The sequence below is a fragment of the Rhinolophus ferrumequinum genome (genome assembly GCF_004115265.2).
Source record: "Rhinolophus ferrumequinum isolate MPI-CBG mRhiFer1 chromosome 15 unlocalized genomic scaffold, mRhiFer1_v1.p scaffold_54_arrow_ctg1_1, whole genome shotgun sequence".
NCBI classification, from domain to species: domain Eukaryota; kingdom Metazoa; phylum Chordata; class Mammalia; order Chiroptera; family Rhinolophidae; genus Rhinolophus; species Rhinolophus ferrumequinum.
In genome coordinates, this window is record NW_022680357.1 from 13,697,892 (window position 1) to 13,720,291 (window position 22,400).

The following is a 22,400-nucleotide window of genomic DNA, read 5'->3' on the forward strand; positions in this document are numbered from 1 at the left end:
CGCCCAGTGACAGTCCCTTCCTCCTCCAAGCATCCTGGTGAGGTGAGATCAATCAGACCTTCCTCCTCCGGTGGAAGGATCACCTGAGAGGCTGTGTGGCCCATTGAGAGCAGAGCTTGGGATTGTCAGCAGTGACCAGTAGCACATGGGTGAGGCGCCACTCACTGGAGGTCTGCATGCAGTTTTCCTGGGTCTGTGTTCCACTGGGCAGCCAGGCCCTGCTGGCAGGAGCTCAGGGCGGGGGATTAACGGCCTGGACGGCGGTGGGGCTAGTCTCCAAGGATTGATGCTGTGGGCCAAGAGCGGGCTGTCATGGGTGCTGCCTGCCTCCTGTGACCCACACTGCTCTGGCAGACCAGCTCCGTCCGTGAAAGAGGCTTTTGTGGCCCTGGAACGACACCAAGTGAGTCTGCCAAGCGTACAGCTAGCTGCTGCCGCCTTTGCCTGTGGTGGCTCTGCCGGGACATCCGGCGGCTCAGCTCCAGGCAGAGAAACGAGAGGTGCTTCCAAGTTGGCCAGACACCCGCCCAGGCTTTGGTGTTCATGAGTCCCAGGGGAAGATGCTCACTCTGCCACTTACGAGCTGGGTGCCCTTGGCAGGTAATGTCAGCTCCCTGAGCCTGTTTCCTCGTCTGCAACATGGAGCTCGTAAGCATCCATCAGGCAAGGTGGGGCCAGCACTTTGTAGGCACGACGCGGGGGCGGGGTGGGCGGGCGAGGGATGCAGACGCTCTGCCCCATCTGGAAAGCATCACTGAGCTTCTGGCCGCATCTTGGCAAAGGGAGCCCCGTGGCCAGGCCGGGAGAGGGCAGGCCCTGTGTCCTGGCATGCGGGTTGCTGTCTACAGGCCTGCCCTGGCACAGCCACACAAACACTGCCCAAGCAGCATGGATTACTGATGGCAGTGGGCCAGGTCGGCCCAGTGACTGAGATCGCCCTGGGGACATTGGCAATGTCTGGAGACATTGTTGTCACAGCTGGAAGTGAGGATGCCACTGGCATCTAGTGGCGAGTGGGACCTCAGGCTTGGCTCCAGTCCCCTTTCCTGGGGCCTGAGCTGGTTCTAAGCGCCCCAGACTGTCAGCAACAGGCCTGACAACGCATGCGCTGTGCGCTGCCCTCGTGACCTTCACCGCATGACCTCTGACCTCTGAGGAGCGGAAGTGTGAACTAATGTGCCCTGGGTGTTCCAGGTCCCCCGCCCCCGCCACAGAGAAGCCGGTATCTCGTCTTTAACCAACAAGTGCATGAAACGTGCCAAGTTGTGAGCCAGTTCTCCCAGGGGGGACCCAGGTGTTCTGGTTCCTCTTGTCTCGCTTGGAAGTGAACGTGCGTCCCAGGTGTGTGGGTTGTGGCGCGTGTGTCCTGTTCACACAAGATGCTCCGAGGGGTGGAAGAGCAGCAGGAGGGGTGGGGTTCAGGCCTGGTACATGTTGGAATCGTATGGGGAGCTTTAAAAATAGACGGCGTAGCAAAACGGGGAACAACACATTGGGGACTGGGGCGGGCAGGAGGGCTGTGGTGACAAAATGGGAACCCGAGGGCTCCTTGTGGTGATGGAGGTGATCAGCATCCCAGCTGTGGTGGAGGATGCAGGAACCTATACGTGTGACACAATTGTGTAGAAGTCACACACACACACGTACAAAACTGGAAATCTGAGCAAGATTGGTGCATTGGAGCCATGTTAGTCCTTGTTGTGATTCCATACTGTCGTTTTTCAAGGTGTTACTATTGGGGGAAAGGGGACACGGGAACTTTGGATTATTTCCTACAACTGCCTGTCAATCTATAATCATCTCAAAATAAACGGTCAATTTGTAAAAAGCACACACACCGTTGCCCCAGCCCCAGGGACTCTGATTTCATTGGTCTGCGGTGGAGCCTGGACGTGGGCAGGTGTTGAGGTCCCCAGGGGGGTCCAATGGGCAGCCAGGGCTGGGAGCCGCTGTCCACTTTGGCTCCTGGGTGGACAGGCTCTGGTCAGGCCAACCTGGGCGCTGCTGCGTCCGTGACGATCGGTCACTTTCTCTGCCCGAGAGCAGAGAGTGGTCTAGACTCAACACTGTGGGGCTACCGGTGACCCCAGGGCACTCGTATCTCCAGGGCACGGCACATCTCATCAGGGTGGCACAGCAGGGAGGCTCAGACCAGGCCTGACTCCTGTGCCAGCCTGTAAAACAGCCCCTTCTGGGCCAGCAACTGGGCCGGGCTGCCGCTCTCTGCCACTTGCCCCTTCTCCATGACCAGCACCCTGCAGGGGAGACGGAGACAGGCAGCTCTTTGGACCCCAGCCCGGGCATGTGGCCGCTCTGAGGTTTGCTCCCTGGAAGTCTGGCCTTCTGTATAGTGTCCCGGCCCCGACAGCCAGGATGGACCCACGTGCTGGGCATGTGGCCTTGGGCTCAGCCCTCCCCCTCTGGGCATCAGTCTTACACCCTGTACAATGGGCACTTGACATCCATTCCATCGCCCTTCCAGCTCTAAACCCAGATGCCTTCCTCCGCCACCGTGGGAGCCCCCCGGCACGTGAGGGGAGCTTACCGGGCACAGTCCATCACGGAGCGCAGGCGGTGAGCAATGAGCAGCACTGTGCACCTGGCAAACCAGCTCCGGAGGGCGGCCTGCATCTGGACCTCCGTCCCCGGGTCCACGGCCGCCATGGCCTCGTCCAGGATGAGGATCTGGGTGTCCCGGAGGAGGGCGCGTGCCAGACACAGGAGCTGCTTCTGGCCCAGGCTGGGAAAGAGGGGGACCGTCAGGCCCGAGGTTGGCGTGTCTCCCCATCAGGATCTGTAGCGTGCGCCCAGCAATGGGCCCCCACGACAGCCGCAGAAGTGGGGGGTGCGTGCCCATGGACCCCGGTCCACGGACGGGGTAGGAATCCCCATTCCCCCCTCCCATCCTGCCATTGTGGGGCAGGGTGACTAGGCAGCCATCAAACCCGCTGTGCCTCCGCTCCCCACCGGGGGCATGGCTGTTTCTGTGTCTCCATGGTTTCACCACGTGCCAGACACATCCTTGCGATCTGTGCGTAACCTGACTCAAGTCCCATGTAACCACAAAGGTAGGTATTGTATTAACGGGTCTTTCCTTGCTGGGTCATGAGGACCAGAGAAGTCACACAAGTGCATGCGGGTCACACAGTAAGCTCTCAGCATACAGTGGCTTCTCTTATTCTAATTACAGATGGGCAAGGTGAGGCTCAAGGTCACGCGGCCAGGGAGCACCCCGAGCCATCTGGGGCTCTTTCCTGCTGTGCTCAGCTTCCTCTCACAGGAAAGCCTTTAGGGAACCAGAAGCTACTATGGCTGCGCAGGTGTCGGGTGCCCGGGCCTCACTCCAGCCTTCCCACCTTGACGCTGGGCGAGTCTCAAGCCTCAGATGCCAACCCTTCACAATGAGAGGAGCGAGATGAGCGAGAGGGCAGCTTTGCCAAACACGAAGGCGGATATTGTATCTGGTATGCCAGGCACAGTTTCAGCAACTTCACTTTAATCCTCACTCCAGTACTAACGATTGTTCTCATTGTACAGATGAGGAAACTGAAGCACAGGAGATTGAGGTCCTACAGCTGGTAAGTGGGGGGCCCGGGTTGGAAGCCTGTCAGGCTACACTGTCTCCCCAATGCGTGAAAATCACTACCACTCACAGCGCCTTACCAGGGCCAGATGGGTTTTACGTCTAGAACACCTCGGTTGTTAAGAAGGCACACAGCAGCATTATCCACAAGGGCCGAAAGGTGGAGGCGCCCCGAGTGTCCACCACCAGATGAATGGATAAGCAAAATGTGCTGTGGCCACACAAGGGGATATTCTTCAGCCTTAAAACTGGGAGGAAACGTTGCCACGTGCTAGCATGGATGAACCTTGAGGACTTCATGCTGAGGGAAATGAGCCAGGCGCAAAACGACAAATAATATAAGTACCATTTAAAGGAGATACCTGGAGTAGTCAGATTCACAGAAACAGAAAGCAGAACGGTGGTTGCCAGGGGTTCGGGGGAGGGGAAGCAGAATTGTTTCAGTGGGTACAGAATTTCAGTGTTGCAAGATGAAAAAGTTGCGGAGTTTGGCTGCACAACAGGTGACTATACTCAACACTACTAAGTATATGCTGAAAACGGGTTACGATGGTCAATTTTATGGTATGCATATTTTGCTACAATTTAAAACCGTTTTTGTAAAGGCGTACAGTACACCCCCAGTGAGCGTGGGGTCAGCGCCCAACATCCAACACAGTATCTCTGTAGCAAAATAAATGTCAAGTAGGATAAATAAAGACTGTACGTTGCCTTGTGTTAATAGAGGGTGGGTTTTGCCACCACATACATTTAGGAACTAAATTGAGGAACAAGAAACTCGATATTCAGAGACTGTGTTGGAATTTGGAATCGCTGATAAGGAATGGGACGTGTCCTGTGATTAACAGAAAGGGGGTGGCAATCTGTGGGGGAGGCAGATTTCCCGGGTAGCGTGCTCCGGGGGAGTCAGCGCCACATTCACCTCGCCCGCCTGTGCCCCCAGGTCCTGGCCGGTGGGGTGACCCTACCTCAGGTCATCGCCTTGGTCTGTGCACTCGTACTGCAGCTGGCCGGGCAGGCTGGCCACCAGGGCGCGGAGCTGCACCGTCTCCAAGGCGGCCCAGATGGCTTCGTCCGTGTGCTCATGCAGCATGTCCAAGTTCATCCTCAGAGAGCCGGGGAACAGGATGGGGTCCTGGCCAGGGGAGGCAGTGGTCAGCGCTGGGCCCAGCCAGGCCCCCACCTCTGTCCGCCCTGCTCCCCAGGCCTCACCTGGGGGATGATGGTGATCCTGGAGCGAAGCGTGTGCAGCCCCACGTGGGCGATGGGGACCTCGTCGATCCACACCCCGCCCTCAGCTGCCTCCAGGAGCCGCAGCAGGCCCCCGGCCAGGGAGGACTTCCCGGCCCCCGTCCTGCCAACAATGCCCACCTGCCAGGGCACCGGAGGGCAAAGGCTGTTCTGACCATGCCTGACCAGAAGAAGGTAGGCCACAGCCCGGAGGATGCCTGGGCATCTGTCTCTGCGAGATGTTTCGCCTGCACCCAAGATCCATCCATCCATCCATCCATCCATCCATCCATCCATCCATCATCCTTTGAGCATCCATCCTTCCATCTTTCCACCTTTCCATATATCCACCCGTCTATCTAGCCAACCTTCTATGTATTCTTCTCTCTTCCCCTCATCTCAGCAGACCTCCCCATCTAGTCCCCCACCCTTCTTTCTACAGCCTACCCTTCCTCTGTTTCTCCATCCTTCCATCCACACCCCTCCATCATCCTTCCTTTCATGCCGTCATTCTAGTCAAGTCCCATCCTTCTATCCGTCCCCATCCTTCCCTCTGTCCCTTATCCTTCCTGCTCTCCATTCTCAGCCTTCCTTCCAGCCACCATCCTTCCATCCATAATCCTGTCTTCTGTCCACCTCTCATCCTTTCTCACACAGCATCCCATCCAGCCATCCAACCATCCCCCTTTTTTCCACCCCACCCACCATCCATCGCCCAGCCAGCCAGCCTCCTTCCATCCATCTGCCCATCCTTGTATCTGTCCCTCATCTTTCCTGCCTCCTTCTCTCTCTTGCGTACTGTTACGTGCTCAGTGTCGGACACATGGTGGGGCTTCCACACCATTTGTTTAATGAATGAAATGTGTGTCACCCCATTGTATGACAGGCACCCTTCTGGGCACCAAGAAAGCAAACAGTAAAGAGTCCTTGGTCCCACGGGCTCACCGTCTAGTCTGGGAAATAATGCCACTGAGTAAACTTAATTTTAATAATATTGTGTGATGAGCAAGGCCTCTCTCTACCCAAGCTCCGGACCTGCAGCAATGGAGGTTAGCAACAAGGTGCTGTTCGTGCTGTATGGGGTAGGGGTCGATGGGGTAATCAGGGAAAGCTCACGGAGGAGGGGATACTTGAGTGGGGTCTTGAAGGGTGTACAGGAGTTCGGGGCGGGGGCAAACCACAAGTGAGGGCAGCACCAGGCGTCTACCTGGCCCAGAGGCAGCTGCTCCACAAATGCTGGCTATGCCCTGGCAGGAAACTGAATGGAGAGCTGGACAGGGCCTTGACTGCCAAGCTCAGGGGTTTGGGCTTTATGCTGAGGGAAGCTGGGAGCAGGTGAAAGGTCTCAAGCAGGGGGATGACATTCTCAAATAAAGATCAGAGGAGAACAGACTGGAGGAGTGTGGGGGCTCCAATGGGGGCCTGGAGCCATCAGGGTGAGAGCAGGGAGGGCTACAGGGAGGAAGTGTCACTGGGAGAAGGGATTCAGTGACTAGGCATCTGTAAAATGGGACAATACCAGCACCTTCTTTATAGGGTGGTTGTCAGAGTAAAAATGCAGATGCTGATTAATGAAAGCATCAGCAAACACGTCTGCAGCGCTTGCTCTGTGCCAGGCAGTTTCTATGTATCAACGCAGATAAGCTTCACAACAACTCTACGAAGTTGACACCAACACTCCCATTGTACAGATGGGAAAACTCAGACCATGAAGTGACTCAGCCATGGAGTGACTTGCCCCAGGTCCCCCGTGGCAAAGCCAGGAACTGAGCCCATGCAAACTGGATAATGTATGTGGAGCATTCAGCACGCTGCCTGGCACGCAGTAGGTCTGCAACTAATGTCTGAGAAAGAAGAAAGAAGGGCCTTGGGAGATACCTCATCTGGGACGGCAAGGTAGGGGTGGGTTTCGCTGTGGTGGAAGCAGGTTTTGGGAAGTTACATTCATGAGGACGTGGTGGGTCTGAAGACGAGGGGCCCTGAGGTGGGGACGTGGAAGACGCAGCTGTGCTCAGGGCCTGGACCCTGGGGTAGCACCCAGCCTGGCTGTGGCCTGGCCCCCGGGAGGAGGAGGTTATGGGAGCGGCGCTCACCTTCTCTCCCGCACGGATCTCAAAGGACACACCCCGCACGACCATCGGGAGCTCAGGTCGGTGTCTCAGCCCGAAGTCCCGGAACTCGATCTGCCCCCTCTGAGGCCAGGGGAACCGGGCTGCACAGGTGGGCAGTATCCAGGGCGCCTGGGGCAGGGGGGGAGGGGACCCCACTGGGTCAGAGGAGCCTTTCTCCCTGCCTTCTCACAAAGGCCAACCTCTGTAAGCCTCAGTTTCCTCTTCTGTAAAATGGGCATAGTTACTGCTATTTGACAGGGCTGTTACAGGGCATGGAACCTAGCAAAGCTAGAAACAATACCTGGTATCGTAAAAACAATGGCGGTGTTGGCTGCTCTTTAAATCAGTATTATTATCAGCCACTGCTAACTGTCAAATCACACACACTCTTCCGCTAGCAGGAGAAGCACTCTCCTTTGTTTCTGTGAAGAGGGCAAGTCTGCAGCAGGGAGTCCAACGCTGCCTTTAGTATTCCTGTGACCTTGAACAGGTCACTCTGTGCCCTTGGTTTCCCCATCTGTGAAATGGGGCCAATAAGAGCCGTGGGCACGCACTGCTCATTGGGTGCCAGACGCCGTCCTAAGTCCTTTATTGAGGGATCTCATTTGACCCTCCCGGGACACCCAGCTGTTAGTGGTTATGCTGCTCTTGTGCGACTGGAATGTCACTATCATGTTGCTATCACGTGGCTGTGGCACTGCTGTGTCCTATGTCCCCTGTCACTCAGAAGAATGACCTGCAAAGGACTTGGATTTGACCTGGTCCAGACCCCATGCTCTCAGCCATTGCTGCGGCCCTGACTGGGATTCCTGCCTACAGTGGTGGGGGCTCCAAAGCCCGCGGCAGATGTCGCCCCGGGTCCACTGCCCACGGTGAGGCCGGGATGGGGCACGCCCTCCGCCCCCGTCTCCCACCCATCACCTCCTTGGGCGTCCCGGCGTAGTCCTTCATCCGCTCCACGGACACAATGCTGCTCTCCAGGTCGGTCCAGCTGCGGACAGCCCACTGCAGCGTCTGGGTCACCTGGAGAGAGAAGACGCCTCAGGCTGGCTTCAGCAAAGCCACCCCGCAGGCTGGCACCGCCCCGCTGAGCCAGGGACTGGGAGGCAGGGCCCCAACCAGACAAGGGGCCTGGATTTGGCTGCAGCCGCCAGTACCCATCTCTCCCTTCAGTAAAACCAGAGTAGGCAGAGCAGAAACGAGCCCTCAGACATCAGCTTGTCCAACGCGTCTTGATACAGGTGAGGAGACAGGACCAGAGAGGGTGCATGGTCCTCCCAGGGATACCCAGCAGGGCCCAGACCAGATGACTTCCATTCGGAGAAGCTTCCCTCCCGAGTGCCCGTCACATTTGACACCACGCCAAGCTCCTCCCAGGGCCCACACCCCCTGCCTGCTCCAGCCCTCTCTCCTCTCCCAGCCTCTTTTCCCCCCAGTCTCCCCCTAGCCCACACTCTCCAGCCAAACTGCCTACCAGGCATTCCCATCCCCCCAGCCCCAGGCCTGGGCTCGCACTTCCGCTCCCTCCCACCCTCACTTTCTTCCATCACAGCTCCCAACACCCCTCCCCGCATCATGCTCCAGCCTCTTCCCTTGCTTTATCCTTAAGCTCAGTTGCCTCAACTATAAAATGGGTATAATAATAGCACCCTTGATGGGCTTGGGAGCAGGAATAAAGGAGTTAATCTTTAAAAAGCTCTTAAAACAATGTCTCATTCAGGATGAATGCTACTTAAATATATACATAGATGTATATTTTTTTCCTTCATAGATGTCATGACCTCGTGCTAAATATTGTTAATAGCTAACTGAAAGTTAACAGTGCACTGGACATGAACTCTACATACTTTATCTCAACTAGCCGAGTGGAGGGATTCTGCCCCATTTCTCAGATGAGCACACTGAGGCTCCAAGAGGTAAGACTCCTGCTCAGGGGCCAGCAAGGTCACCTCAGCTAAGCTGTTTAAGAGCCATATTTTCCTCAGTGGTTGGTGGTTTGGACTCGGGTCCCTGAAGGCTCTATTGGCAGGGGCCCGTCTGTCTTGATTCTGCCCGCACACCGGAGCCCAGGTTGGGGTGTGGGAAGTACCTGAAGGGCGGCGGACACAGAGAAGCCCACGAGGCCGGCACTGAGATGGGCCTTGCTCAGCACAGCGCACATGGCAGCTGAGAACACCAGCCCGTTCCCCAGGAGCTCCAGGTTGGCAGCGAGCCACCTGTAAGGGGAGGCAGGTAACAGCGGGGTCAGTGAGGGCCCTTCTGTGGGGCCTGCTCCTCTGGGCACAAGAACTGGTCCTGGTGCCAGCTTGAGTGCCCATGGGGCCATGGTCTCCTCCACACCCCAGTTTCCATGCAAGCTGAGTGGGTAGGGAAGCTGATGCTGTCCTGTCTCACCGATGCTCAGCTCAGGACCTGGCACATAGTAGGGGCTCTAGTAAAGCTTTGCCATGCTGCCGACATTCTGTGCCTAGGATATGCCAAGCCATATTCCCTTGTGCGCCCCCTGCCTGAACCCAACCTCCATCTTCACGTGGCCACCGTCTTCATGAGCAAGTCAGCTCAAACATCACCTCCTCAAGGAAGCCTTCCCAGATTGCTCCCCCCTTTCTAACACATCGCTGATAACTTCCTTCATGACAGTTATCAGTCTTTATAATTCAACTATTTAATCAGTCCTTGACTCAGTCTCCATCAACAAATGGTGAGTTTGATGAGGGCAGCGACTTTGTCTCATTCACGGCTCTGTCCCCAGTACCTAGCATAAGACCCAGCCCAGAGTAGGTGCTCAACAAACATATATTGAGTGGATGAATAAATATGCACCCCCTTTTATTGAATTTCTACTCTGCCATTCATTCATTTATTCATTCATTCAACAGGTATGTATTGAGCACCTACTTTGTGCCATGCATTTTGAAGGTGCTGGGAACACAGCCATGAACCAAACAGATAAAAATCTTTAGGGAGCTCTGGCCTTTACTACATATAACAGCTAGTCCTCCTAACAACCCCACGAAGGGAGGTATCCCCATTTGACAGATGAGAACACTGAAGCTCAGAAGGGTTAGGTACTTACTTAAGTCCAGACACATAACAAACACGAGGATTTGAAGCCACATCTGCTGATCCATACCAAAAAGCACGCACCCTTTCCAACATCAGGCTTCTCAGTGAGCCAACTAACTGAACACACAGAGGGTCTCCCCCTTCCTAGATGGCTGACCCTGGGGAGTCGCTTCACCTCTTTGAACCCAGTTTACCTATCTGTGAAATGAACATCTGACTCATTACAGTTGAGAGGTTTAAATGAGATATGCCATATATACCGCGTTTCCCCAAAAATAAGACCTAGCCGGACCATCGGCTCTAATGAGTCTTTTGGAACAAAAATTAATATGAGACATGGTCTTATTTTACTATTATACTAGACCAAGTCTTATAATATAATATAAGGCCACTTATATTATATTATATAAGACCTGGTATATAATAAAATATAATATATAATGCAATATAAAACCGAGTCTTCTATTAATTATATTTATCAAAAGACACATTAGAGCTGATGGTTCGGCTAGATCTTATTTTCGGGGAAACATGGTAGCATGAAAATCATTGAACATTGCACACAGTAGGTGCCTTCTAAATGTCCGTAAGATCCCTCCTCTCTAGGCTAGACTCCAGGACGGGGCAGGGCAGGTCCCCCCAGAGGCATATGGAATTGAGACACTGCCCAAAACTACAGGGCCTGATAGGTCCTGCTGACTGGACACCTGGGCCAAAAGGAGAAAGGACTGCACATTTGTTGAGTACCTACTGTGTGCTTGACCCTCTCCACACAGTGGCCCCAGACTTCCTGGATTCAAACCTTGACTCTACCACATATTCGCTGTGTGGCCCTGGGCCAAGTTCCTAAATCTCTCTGTGCCTAAAAGTCACCATTTACAAAACAGTCTGCCTCATGGGTTGTTAACAGGATTAAATGAATTAATACACGTAGAGAGCTCAGAACTGTGCGAGGCAGTAGTAAGCGTGTTACAAGTATTAGCTATGCACGTATGTATTCAATCCTCATAGCCGCTCCATGAGCACAATCCCGGTCTGATACATGAGGCTCAGAGGGGACATGTAACTTGCCCAGGGTCACCCAGCGAGTAAGCTGCAGAGCTGGGTTTTGAACCCACGTCTTTCTGTGCTCAAAGCTTGTGTTCTTATTCTTGCTTGGTACTGAAAAGAGGCTGAGGATACTTACGTAGCTGCTTTGTCACCAAGTCAACAGAGGCTCGTCCAATGGCCTGGCTACAGAGGTTCCTTCCATTTTGCTGACATCCCTCCTGCCCACCTGCTGTTGGGGATCCCCCACCCCCCAGGCCAGGTTCCACTTGCTCACAGTGTGAGCCAAGTATGTCCAAGGGATCTAGCGTCAGCTGTATCCCCGACTCACTGTATGACCTTCGGCAGGCCACTTGAGCTCTCTGGCCACACAGTATGACACACTCTGGGGACACAGATGGATTACAGAGTCTTGTCGGCCCCACCCTACCTGTCAGCCACCAGCCTTGGGAAACTGACTCTCTGGCTTTCATCCACGTGGGTGTCATTCTGAGTCACAAAGGGGCCTTGGACCCGGAAGGCCCTGACCACTGCGCCGCCTTGGAACGTCTCCGCCATGTGGGAACACACGACGGCGTGCCTGGTTGACTCCAGGCGTCTGAGCTGGCACGAGGTGGCCACGTACAGGCTCTGAAGTGGGACAGGTAGGAGGGGAGAAGTCACAGACACAGAGAGAGAGTTTGAGAAGCACAGGGAGTCCCAGGTACAGGGTCCCAGACCGGGCTCTGCTACCAGCTTGCTGTGTGACCTTGGGCCAGTTGCTGCTCCTCTCTGGGTTCCAATTTCCTTGCAAAATCAGAGTTTGGTGGTTCTTTTAAAAATCACCTGGGAAGGTTCAAACACCTCCAATGCCCCACCCCAGAACTACTGAATCAGAATCTCTAGTGGTGTCACCTTGGTCTTGGCATTTGTGAAGCACCTTCTGGGTGATTCTAACGTATGGCCAGGATTGAGAAATCATGCATCGGGTGTAAATGTCTCCTTCCCAGCTCTCAGGCCAAATGCTTCACGTTGAGCCAGTCACCGATGGAGAAGCTGTCCCTCTCCCAAGGCAAGAGGATGTAGAGAAGACCTGGGATGCTTGTGGAGGACAGTGGTGGCCATGGTTTTTATCTGACTACCACAGCGTCTTCCACTCCACTTCGATTTCCCGGGGGAGCTGTCAACTGGGGAACCTGAGTGTAGGGGTGGTCACATGATACAGCCTACCCAGCCAGAGTAAACTATCCTTTTGGTCCCAGTGATTGGCTGAGGGATGAACACATGCCCCATACAGGGCCAATCAGAATCTTTTCTGGGATTGTTGTATGAATGCTGAGCTGGAGAAAAGGTTTCTTTGTGTTGGGGTTGCTAAGGTGGGAAGCTGTGAGTATAGGGGTGCCAGGGGCCATCAAAACTGCCCCCTGGAAAGAGTGTGTGCAACACTGGGCCACGCAGAGCTAAGCCAGTGGTTCTCAAACATTAACGTGTACCGGAATTACCTGGAGGGTTTGTTAAAACCCGGATTTCTGGGCCCCACTTGCATAGGGTCTGAGTCAGTAGGTCTCGGTGAGGCCCGAGAATGTGCATTGCTAACCAGTTCTCAGGTGATTCTGTTGTGGCTGGGCCAGGACCACACTTTGAGGAGCACCGAGCAAAGATACGGAGGGAGTGACTTGTACTGGTGACAGCTGGCCACCGCACCCGAGGAATGTAAGCCATTCAATTCTGTTCTTCTGTGTACGCTAACTTCAGTTCGTCTCTGGCCTTGGCAACTGAAAGAGTCTAGCCTCCTACAGCCACCTTCGGGACTTTGCAATGCCCTCCTGGTTTCCAGGTAACTGGAGAAGGAGCTGATTTCAAGTAACAGGACAAAATGTGAGATACGAAGAACGTCGATGTGGACGTTTGCCCCCAAACGTCCAGATAACTACAGGTGTTAGAGACAGGCTGTGGTGTCTCTGCCTCCGGGAATTCTTCTAGGGGTGGTTCCCGGACCCCCAGCTGGACAGAACCTCTTACACTGACTCCGGCCCAGAGACGGGAACTGGCTGAGGAGACCCCAGGAGGCCCCAGGAGGTCCACCCAACCTCTCCTTACCTGAAACCCAGCGTAGAGAATCAGCATGGGCAGGATAGCCATGACGGCCAGCGGGGTGGCCACGGCGACCACCAGGCTGACCTCCAGGAGGCCAAAGGCGTAAATGAGCAAGGACCGGAGTCTGTCTGGGATGTCCACATCCATCGTGTCTGTCTCCTTGGAGAAGCGGTTCAGCAGGTTCCCCATGGGCGTCCGCTCGAAGAAGCCGATGGGAGACCGCACCACGTCCCACAGGAGCCTCTGGAAGAGCAGGCTGGATGCCCGGGTCCCCCCTAGCAGCACGGTGGCCATGGAGGCAAGCAGCCCAATGGCTGGGAGAGAAAGGGGGTCAGGTCATGTGGGCTGGAGCCCCACCCACCCCCTGTGGTGTCCATCTCATGGTCTGGTCCCCCGGATTATCCTTTGCTGGAATCACCCCGTAGTGGGTGGAAGGAACCTCAGAATATGATCTTATTTGGAAATGGGATCTTTGCAGATGTCACCGGTGAAAGACCTTGAGATATAAAATCATCCTGGATTTAGGGTGGGTTCTACATCCAATGACTAGTGTCCTTTTAAGAAGAGGAGACACACAAAGCGCAGCAAAGAGGCCGTGTGGAGACGGAGGCAGAGAGTGGGGAGAAGCGCCACAAGCCAAGGAATGCCCAGGATTGCAGGCAGCCAGCAGGAGCGGGGAGAGGCCAGGGACGGTCTCTCCTTCAGAGGCTCCGAGAGGAACCAGTCCTGCTGACACCTTGATTTTGGACTTGTGGCTTCAGAAGTGTGAGCAAGTAAATTTCTGTTGTTCTAAGCTACCTAGGTTGTAGTTATTTGTTTTATGGCAGCCCTAGGAAACTAATATACGCCTTCCTGCCAACCAATCTATGTGCTTAGAATGGGAGAATGGGTCTAACTTCACTCTCTGTTTCTGGGGCGACTTTCATCCCTTACCAAGCCAACCACTGCAGTTGGTTCAAGGATGAACACATGACCCAAGTCAGGCCAATGAGGGTGAGACCTGGGACTTTGCTAAGACTTTTGGGAAAAAGGTGCGTGCTGTTTCGAGGTGGCCACGCTGGAGCTATGGGATCCCATCTTGCCACTAGGAGGAGAAGCCTGCAGGGATAAGAAGCTATCGCGGAGGAAGAAAGTAAAGCCATTCCAACAGCCTCATGTGAACCCTTGGATCCAGCCATACCTGAAGCTAGTCATCTATGGATTCTGGTCCCATAAGCCAATGCATTCTCTTGGTGCTTAAACTAGTTTGAGATGTATAGTTATATAGTTAGTATATTATAGCTATTAACGTAGAGTTAGCAGCTTTCTGAATTTCAAATGGAGCAGGCTTCAGAGTAAGGAAATTATCAGGGGTAAAGAGGGGCATGACCTAACAATAAATGGGTCAATTCTCCAAGAAGACATAACAATCCGTAACGTGTTTGTGTAACAACAGGGCCTCCAAATACATCTAGAGGCTCATCTGGAGGCTGGGATTAGAGTGCTAAACGCCACTTGGAGTTGCTGGGGAGAGGCAGTGTCCAGCTGAACTGCCGTATCTGTGCCCACCTAAGTCTCGGCTGCCCCAGTGTCTGGGGGCCGAAATTCTGCATTTGCCATTGAGTCTGGTGCAGATTCTGAGGATTCCAGAAAAGGAGGGATGTGCCATGTCCCCTACTCCTCCCAGCCCCGTCTTAAAGACCCAGGACGTTCAAGGATGGCCAGGGGGAGTAGGATAAGCCAGGGATGGGCGGCCCAGGGAGCCCTGAGCACCTTGGGTGCGGCTGAGAGGATGGAGGGTAAGGAAGGCCAGGGAGGGGTACCTTGCAGGCACCCCAGGAGCCCGAAGACCCAGCCTCGCAGGGCCGCCTGTGTCTGCCGCCCGTCCATGGTGGGGTCGTCCGCCCACAGGCTCAGCCAGTAGCCACGGCAGAAGGAGGCCACTTGCTGGCAGAAGAAGAGGAAGAGTGCGTAGAGGCAGAGTGGGGTGCCTACAGCCCGTATGTAGGTCAGGTACATGCTGGCCTTCACCTGGGGTACGTGTAAGGGAGACAGGGGAAGAGAGGGAAGGCGAGGTGAGGCTCCCACATGCCCAGGGTGCAGATGGAGCCGTCACACACACCTCACAGGTCCTCTCTCAGCACATCCCACCTGGAGCACCGTCCCCACCTAGCCTCAGGACCCCCTCCCGCTACAGAACCCACAGAGGACCAGTGGGAGCGTGAAAGCTGACAGGCTGTGGTGCTTTCCGGCTCTGGAGTGATTTATTGAACACCTACTATGGGACAGGCACGGGTCTCTATCCTCATCTAAGAGATAAGGAAACTGAGGCACAGAGGTTAAGCTACTTGCTTAAGGTCCATCTCCTACAAATCTGAGGTTCACACAGCCGCAGCCAGAGTGAACTTTTAAAAAGATCAACCTGATCCCATCTTGCTGTTGTTGCCCCGCCCGTGGCTTTCTCCTGCTCTCAGAAGAAATTCCAAACTTCCTGTACACCTCTCTGACCTGAGCCCCAGCTCACGGTCTGCCAGCCTCATGGAAGCCCTTTCTTTCTCTGGCACCCGAAGCTTCCTCCCACCTTAGAGCCTTTGCACCTGCTGTTCCCTCTGCCCAGAATGCTCTTCCCCCTGCTCTTTCCATGGCTGGTTCCTTTGCATCCCTCAGGGCTCAGCTCAAATGTCACTCCTCAGGGCATCCTATGTAAGCAGACCTCTGACTCTCAGTTGGTCCTCATCTCATTGCCCTTCTTTATTTTTTGAATAGCATTGATCAGTATCTGACGTTAGCGGCTTGTTAGCCTAACTGTTTGCTGTCTCCTCTCACCAGCCTGCCATCTCCACCAGGGCAGAGATTTTGTCTGGCACATAGTGGGGGCTCCGTACACGTTTTCTGGGTGGGTGAGTGGGTGGTTGGTTGGGTGGGATGGTGGGTGGCTAGGTGAATGGTAAATGAATGGCTAGATGTGTGGATGGATGAATAAATGAGTGGGTCTGTAGGTGGGTAGATGAATAAATGAGTGGGTGGATGGATGGATGGATGGATGGATGGGTAGGTAGGTGGGTGGATGGATGGGTGAGATGAATAGATGAGTGAATAGATGAGTAGGTGAATGGATGAGTGAGTAGGACAGAGGAGTGGATGGGTGGAAAGGTGGACGGATAGATGAATGGATGAGTAGACAGGTTAGTAGATGGGTGGGTGGATGGATGGAGAAACCAGCAGAGGAGAAAGCGTATGAGTTTCAGATTAGGATTGACCTTGATTTGACCCAGGTTGGTCACTTGGTAGCTATGAGAACACAGACAAGTCTCTCAACTCTTTAGAACCTGTTTCTTCATTTCTAAAATGGAGCTACCACCATCTAATTTAGGGTGGTCGTGAGCATTAAGAAATAGAAAGTGTTTAGCATGTTACTTGGCACATAGTAGGTGTTCAGTAAAGATGAGCCCCACCCCCAGTGCTAGTGAGAGGTCTTGAGCTCCTGGGGGCAGCGGTAGCAGTGGATTCGGACAGAAGGGAGCAGCTGGTGGTTACCCTGCCATACCGCACGCTGTCCTCTCCAGCTGGCCATCCTGTCCCCTCAGGGTCATCTAGGGGAACCCCTGTCCGGGCCTCTGAAGTGGTGCTGTCCTTCTCGGGGACTAACTTCACAGACCTGTTATTGAGAGGAAATGAGGACAAATCAGTGTTTCTCTCCGTGGGGTGTGTGTGCTACTGGTAGCCACTCACCTCTGGTGTACACTCTCCACTTCATTCATTCATTCATTCATTCAGTTAACACACTGAGCACCATCTAGGTGCCGTGCTCTGTCCTCCCTCTGTGGCGCCCGGCTACAGAACGTCCATTACCCCAGAGTCGAGCGAGCCTGTTCTCCCAATGCCACTTCACTGAATGAACTTCTTTGCCCAACTTTAGAACTTGCTTTTCAGAGTTTTCGTTTTGGCCGAAGCTTTGCTGCAATAGTTTTGTCCCTGCTGTTTTACCCTCAAATTTGTCGGTCCAAGTTAGCAGACTGTCAGTTTTGCACAGTTCAGATGTTCCTTGTATGTTCTTTTCGTCTGTGGATGAGTGAGCCGACTTAACCTTCAGTGTGAATTGCTATCTGCTAACTGAAACCGTGGGCAGCTGACTTAACCCCTCTATGCCTCAGTTTCCTCAACTGTACAATCGGATAATTTATGTCTATTTTTATCTATCTATCTGTCATCTATTATCTATCAATCATCTATCATCTTTCACCCAATTTATCATCTATCCATCCATCATTTCTCAATCTATCATCTATCTACCTATCTTCTATCTATAACATATCTTATAATATATCTATCATCTGTCTACCTACATATTCATCTATTTACATCTATCTATCACCTATCTCATCTACTAACCAATTCTATCATCTATCCATCCATCCAGCCATCAATTATCTATCATCTAACATATCTATCTATTTATCTATCTGTCATCTATCACGTATCAACCAACGTATCATCTATTCATCCATCATTAATCTATCATGTGTCTACCTATATATTCATCTATTTACATCTTCCTACCTCTATGTATCCAGCTGTACTCTGACAATCAATCTATCATCTACCATCTACATATCTACACTCGAAAGCAATTTGGTCATTCTGTGAACTGGACATTTGGGGACTTAATCATTTTGGCCATTTGATAGTCCAACAGTTTTTGGTGAATTATCTGGCCGCTGAGCACCACGGTGTGTATTCAGCAGGTGTTGCATCCAGAATAGTTCTGGCTGCCGCCTACCTGCCTGAGCTGCAGTGACGACACAGCAGCCCCCCTCCAGCCTTCCCTCTGTGCCCTCCCTGCACTTAGGATCACAGCGGACTCACCTGTGTGGTCCACCCACGGGCCTCCCTCCTCCAGAGGCACCTCTGGCATCCTCAGAGCCGGTCGCAGGTTCTGTTTCTGCAAGGTCAAATAAGTCTTGTCACATGCTGGGGGACAGGACCTCGGGCTCCAGACGCTGACTGACACCCACTGGCTGTCTGCCCTTAACTTGTCTGAGCCTCCATTTCCTCTGATCTGGCTCCTACAACCTTCTGCAACCCTCCCTGGGCTCTGCCGAGAACATTATCCATTCAATCACTCGTTCCTTCATTTATGCACTCAGCAAATATCATCAAGCACCTGCCATGGACTTGGGGTGGGAACACCTCCGTGACCTTGTATGAAGGCAAACTGCTCCGGGTTCCCCTGACGCCCTCACACAAGCAGTTCCCTATGGCTGGAATGTTCGTTTCCAGCCAACTCTCACCCCAGCTCAGGTGTCATCTCCCCCAGGGAGGACCCCTGTCCCCCAACTGTCCCTGAGGCCAGGCAGGTTCCATCTCTAAGCTCCAGTGTGGAGACACTGTGAATCGCCACTTAGGTGGGCCATACCCAACAGACGTTTTCAGACTAGGCAGAGCCAGGGGCTGGGGGGCGCCTGGCTGCGAGTCCTTGCTTCATTAGGGAGGGGCAGTATACAGTCTAGTGATGAAATATGAGGGGTCAAGTTGCTTGGGTTCAAATCCCAGCACCGCCCCTTATAAGCCGTGTAACCTTGGGCCAGGTCCTGATTCTGGGCCTCAGTCTCCTCATCTGTAAAATGGAGGTAATTACAGTCCTGGCTTCATGGGGACATAGTGATGAGTTAATGGAAGTGAGTAGCCATGGCTGTTCTTTCTCACTCCCCGTGGGTGAGCGTGGGTCAGTGACTTCATTTCCAGAACGCCATCGTCTTCCCAGCAGGCATTGTGCTCTCTGGATCATTAGAAGCCCTAGCTAGCGTGGCCTGGGCCTTCTGGCCTCATGCATCAAATGACCGTGTTTAGTCTCTGTAGCAGCTATGAGCATAGACTCCAGAGTTGACCCCACCCAAGTTCCAATCTTATGTCTTCAGGCAAATTATTTAACTCTCTCTGCCCCAATTTGCTCATCTGTGAAATGGCGGCAATAATTGTATGTGCTTCCAAAGGGTGTTGTGAAGATTAAATGAAATATCATATATTTATAGAAGCACTTAGCACAGCCCCTGGCTCAAGAACGGTGCCACTGGCTCTTCCTAGGGGGATGGGTCGCCTCTCAGGAGAACTGTCTGCCTCGGGCTTGGGGCTGTAGGCAGAGAATGGCCGGAGTGGTCCACTCAGGCCAGCTGGGACCCTTGCTAGGAGCCAAGCACAGAAAACCAGTAAAGCGCAGTCAGTCCATACCTCCTTCTCCTCTGTCTCCTGGCTGTCTGGCTCGATCCAGAAGGCCTGCCAATGCCCCCTTCCTATGCAGAAGCTCCTGGTAGGAACCCATCTCGGCAATGGCGCCATCTTCCAGCACCACAATCCAATCAGCCTGGGGCAGGACGTGGAGCGCGTGAGTCACAAGAATCCGTGTCTAAGCGAGGAACGGGTGGAGTTACACTCATGAACTTGACTAGCCTTCCAGAGCTGGGGTGGGGGTGGGGGCAGGAAGTGCCAGGGGCTCAGAGTGGGAAGAGTGCCCCTTGGCATGCTCTTGCCCTCTTTCTTGAAAACAGCACGTCCCAGTAGAGATACAGAGGGGCTCCTTCAACCCGCATCTCAAGAAGACACGGAGTTTGCCTGAATCTGGCCGATGACCTGGGGGAGACAGACCTGTGGCAGTTTAAGCACAGACCCATAAGCACGAAATACACTGCTCTTGTAAGCCACCGAGATGTGGGAGTTGTTTGTTACGTAGCATTGATGCAGCAAAAGCTGACCACTACAAAGAGGAACATTGGACTCGGGGAGGGTGGTGGTGAGCCGGACTTGCATTAGGACCCTCTCTGTCTTTGTCCTGTGCCCTCTGACGATGCCTTTTCCAAACCTACCGTTCCCTGCAGCAGCCCCCCGGGCCCAATGACGTGGTTGAAGACGTGCTGGCCAACATGGGCATCCAGGGCTGCCAGGGGGTCATCCAGCAGGTACACGGCAGCCTTCCTGTACACGGCCCGGGCCAGGCTCAGCCGCTGCTTCTGGCCGCCAGAGAGATTCATGCCCTGTGGCCAGAGAGAGAGACAGGGCCCTGGGTCTACACTGCTGGGTGCAGCTGCTGTGACGGGGCCACATCTGCTCATGAGGGAGGTGCCTGTCCTGCAGGGCCGTCCAGCTTTAAACACTTGTTCTCAAGCCAATATCCCCCCAGGCTCCACCCAGCCTCCCTTCTCCCCTTCCTGCCAAGCTTCCTGGAGGAGTTGTCTGGCCCCTCCATGGCTTTTTCTCTCCCACTGCCTCGACTTGAGTCTGGCTTCTGTTCCCATTTCTCTACTGATACTGCCTTCCTCAAGGACACCAGTCATCATTTCCCTGTTCCTAATTCCAGGGGCCGCTTTTCAGTCCTTAAATGCATTCATTCATTCATTCATTCATCCATTCATCCATTCATTCCACTCATATTTCCTGCGTGGCTACTTTGTACCCAGCAGTGTTCTAGACTCTGGGGACATGGCAATGAACAAAAGCCAGTCCCCTGCTCTCATGGATCTTTCACCCTAATGAAGGTGGGGGGGAGATAATTAATAAGCAAACAAGTGAAAGGTATCACCTATCGGATGGTGTTAGTTTTATGAGGGAAATAAAGCAGAGGAAGGGTGGACGGTGTACAGTGTGAGCAGGTCAGGAGAGGCCTCTCCACTCGGGACATTTGAGTCGAGACCTGGAAGTGAGGGATGGACCCTGTGGACTCCTGAGAAAGAGAGGACAGCACGTGCAAAGGCCCTGAGGTGAGAGTGTGCTTTGGGTGTTCAAGGAACCACAGAGAACCATGTGGCTGGAGTGTTGCATGATGGGAGATGGGGTCAGAGAGCTAACAGCGGCCAGATCCCAGGCAGCCTTGTCAGTGATGGTCAGGATTTGGCTCTGAGGGAACGGGAACACCCTGGAGGATTCCGAGCAGAATGTGACTTACGTTTGAACAGACTCCCTTTAGCTGCTGCACTGGGCTTAGCCTGTCAGGGCTGAGGACAGAACAAGGAGCACAGCCAGGGGCTGCTGCAGCCATGTGGGGGAGAATTGATGGATGAGAACAGAACATTCTGGGTCTGCTTCGAAGGTGGACCCAACAGGATTTGCTGATGGATTAGATGTGGGTGTAGGCAAAAGAGAGGACTCAAGGGGGACACGCAGGTTTAAACCTGAGCTCCTGGAGGATGGAGCTTCCATCACCTGGATGGGCGCATTGCAGGGGTCAGAGGTGGTGGGAAAGCGCACATTTCGTTGAGGGTGTGACACAGCTGGACAGGCCTAGACGGCAGCGGGCACCCCCTTGCTTCTGAAACACCCTTCCCTCGGCTTCCACGATGCCTCGTCCTCCTTTCTGGACACTCCTCTCATGCAGGGGCTGCTCCAGACCCTCTCCTAGGCCCCTAGCCTCCGCTTCTTTCCAGGAAACCTCACCCATTTCCTTATTTTTAACTACTACTTTTCCATTCTCAATTCCCTAATCCAGGGGTCAACAACCTTTTTCTGGAAAGAGTCTGATAGTAACGGTTTTAAGCTTCGCTGAGGGACCGAGTCTCTGTCACAACTGCTCATCTCTGCCCTTTCTGTGCAAAAGTAGCCGTGGCCCACAGGTAAATGAAAGGGGTGGCTGTGTACCAATAAAACTTTATTTACAAAAACAGATGGGAGGCTGGATTTCATCTGTCAATCCCACCTAATCCATAGCTCCAGATGCATATACCCTGTTTATTGCACATCTCTGCCCAGACCCTTTAGTGAGGCCAGAGAGGGGAAGCAATTTAACCAACGTCACCCCAAAAGGCAGGGCAGGACAGGCGCACAGGTCTCCCCACTCCCAGTTTGAGAGTCCGTCACCACCAGTCCCTGCCACATCTCTCTTCCTCCCCCTGGCTCTATTTTCAATCATTCACTGATTAATAACTATTTCTTGAGCAGCTACTATGTGCCTGGCCTAAGCTGGGCCCTGTTTCTCCCCCACTTCCGGCCCTCTCTGTCTCCCCTTGGCCTCTCCCACCACACTGCCCACAGCTCAGGGAAGCAAGTGGCCCAGCTGCAGTGCCTCCCTGCCCAAGAAGGCCTGAGACTCTCACCTGCTCTCCAATTTGGGTGCGGATTCCTGCAGGAAAGCTGCCCACATCTGGCCACAAGGCGCAGGCCTCCAGAACTCGGTCCAGCCATGGTGAGTCCAGCTCCTGCCTGAAGCACACATTCTCCACCACAGACGTGTTCTGGACCCAGGCCTCCTGGGGCACATAAGCCACGGGACCCTAAAATACAACTCACTTTGGTGAGGAGGAGGCCGATGGGGATGGAGGTAG

At 53.8% G+C, this 22,400-nt stretch overlaps 1 protein-coding gene across 1 annotated transcript in view; it reads right to left on the bottom strand.

The window, feature by feature from the left end:
- Positions 1-1,656: 1,656 nt before the first annotated feature.
- The window catches only part of ABCC6 (ATP binding cassette subfamily C member 6), a 48,672-nt gene continuing 27,928 nt past the window's right edge, over positions 1,657-22,400 (bottom strand). The window contains exons 17-31 of the mRNA XM_033101158.1: positions 22,173-22,349; positions 19,953-20,120; positions 19,321-19,495; positions 17,959-18,034; positions 16,630-16,750; positions 14,916-15,123; positions 13,117-13,427; positions 11,468-11,667; positions 9,014-9,140; positions 7,846-7,947; positions 6,907-7,053; positions 4,796-4,954; positions 4,552-4,718; positions 2,546-2,740; positions 1,657-2,255 (exon numbers count right to left, since the gene is read on the bottom strand). Of these exons, the coding sequence (XP_032957049.1) occupies positions 2,147-2,255; positions 2,546-2,740; positions 4,552-4,718; positions 4,796-4,954; positions 6,907-7,053; positions 7,846-7,947; positions 9,014-9,140; positions 11,468-11,667; positions 13,117-13,427; positions 14,916-15,123; positions 16,630-16,750; positions 17,959-18,034; positions 19,321-19,495; positions 19,953-20,120; positions 22,173-22,349 (2,442 nt within the window). The 3' untranslated portion in view covers positions 1,657-2,146. The remainder of the gene's footprint in view (positions 2,256-2,545; positions 2,741-4,551; positions 4,719-4,795; positions 4,955-6,906; positions 7,054-7,845; positions 7,948-9,013; positions 9,141-11,467; positions 11,668-13,116; positions 13,428-14,915; positions 15,124-16,629; positions 16,751-17,958; positions 18,035-19,320; positions 19,496-19,952; positions 20,121-22,172; positions 22,350-22,400) is intronic.